Source organism: Emiliania huxleyi, assembly GCF_000372725.1.
Source record: "Emiliania huxleyi CCMP1516 unplaced genomic scaffold EMIHUscaffold_3200, whole genome shotgun sequence".
Lineage (NCBI taxonomy): Eukaryota > Haptophyta > Isochrysidales > Noelaerhabdaceae > Emiliania > Emiliania huxleyi.
Genome location: NW_005199599.1, coordinates 1 through 876, shown reverse-complemented (window position 1 = coordinate 876; position 876 = coordinate 1). Strand labels below are relative to the sequence as shown.

Here is an 876-nt window from a genome sequence, read left to right as displayed (position 1 = left end):
GTGCACTGACGGTCGGCCGTCAGAAACCACGCCTGCGTGGATCGGGTCACACCAATCCTCGCTACCCAACGCGGCCAAAGGATATCCACCAAAAGAACCTCCAGCCCGCGCGGAGTCTTCTTCATCATCGCTCCGAGTGACGTGGCAAAGCAGGGTGTGTATATGTTCGCCCTGGCCGCCGCCTCTTCCGCCGCCGCCCCGCTTGAGTCCGTCGACGGCGCGGCCTTCTTCGAGCCCTTCAGCAGCGACTGGGAGTCGCGGTGGCTCGTCTCCAAGGACGCCGACTTCCAGGGCACGTGGATCCACGAGGCGTACACGGAGCCCGAGGGCACGCCCGGAGACAAGGGCCTGATGGTGGGCAACGAGGCGAAGAAGCACGCGGTGTCGCACCTGTTCAAGGAGCCGATCGACCCCAAGGGCACGGGCCTGGTCGTGCAGTACGAGCTGCACATGAAGAAGGACCTCAAGTGCGGCGGCGCGTACCTCAAGCTGCTCACCGCGTCCGAGGAGCTCGACCACGACGGCTTCAAGGCGGAGACGCCGTACACGATCATGTTCGGGCCGGACAAGTGCGGCGGCACCAACAAGGTGCACTTCATCCTCCGCCACAAGAGCCCGGCGACCGGCGAGTGGGAGGAGAAGCACCTCAAGAAGGCGCCCACGCCGCTGCTCGCCGTCGGGGAGACGCACCTGTACACGGCGATCGTGGGCGCCGACAACACGGTGACGCTGCTGATCGACAACGAGGAGAAGGTCAAGGCCTCGCTCCTCGAGTCGGACGACTTCACGCCGCCCGTCAACCCGCCCAAGGAGATTGACGACCCCGACGACAAGAAGCCCGACGACTGGGCGAGAGAGAGCAGCCGCCCGCCGCCC

General features: G+C 65.9%; 1 protein-coding gene across 1 annotated transcript; it reads left to right on the top strand.

Moving 5' to 3' along the window:
- Positions 1-225: 225 nt before the first annotated feature.
- Positions 226-876, top strand: EMIHUDRAFT_50222 (hypothetical protein; the record flags this gene model as incomplete). Its single annotated transcript, XM_005773957.1, has 1 exon — positions 226-876. A coding segment is annotated over one exon (651 nt), but the record flags the coding sequence as incomplete, so codon positions are not given.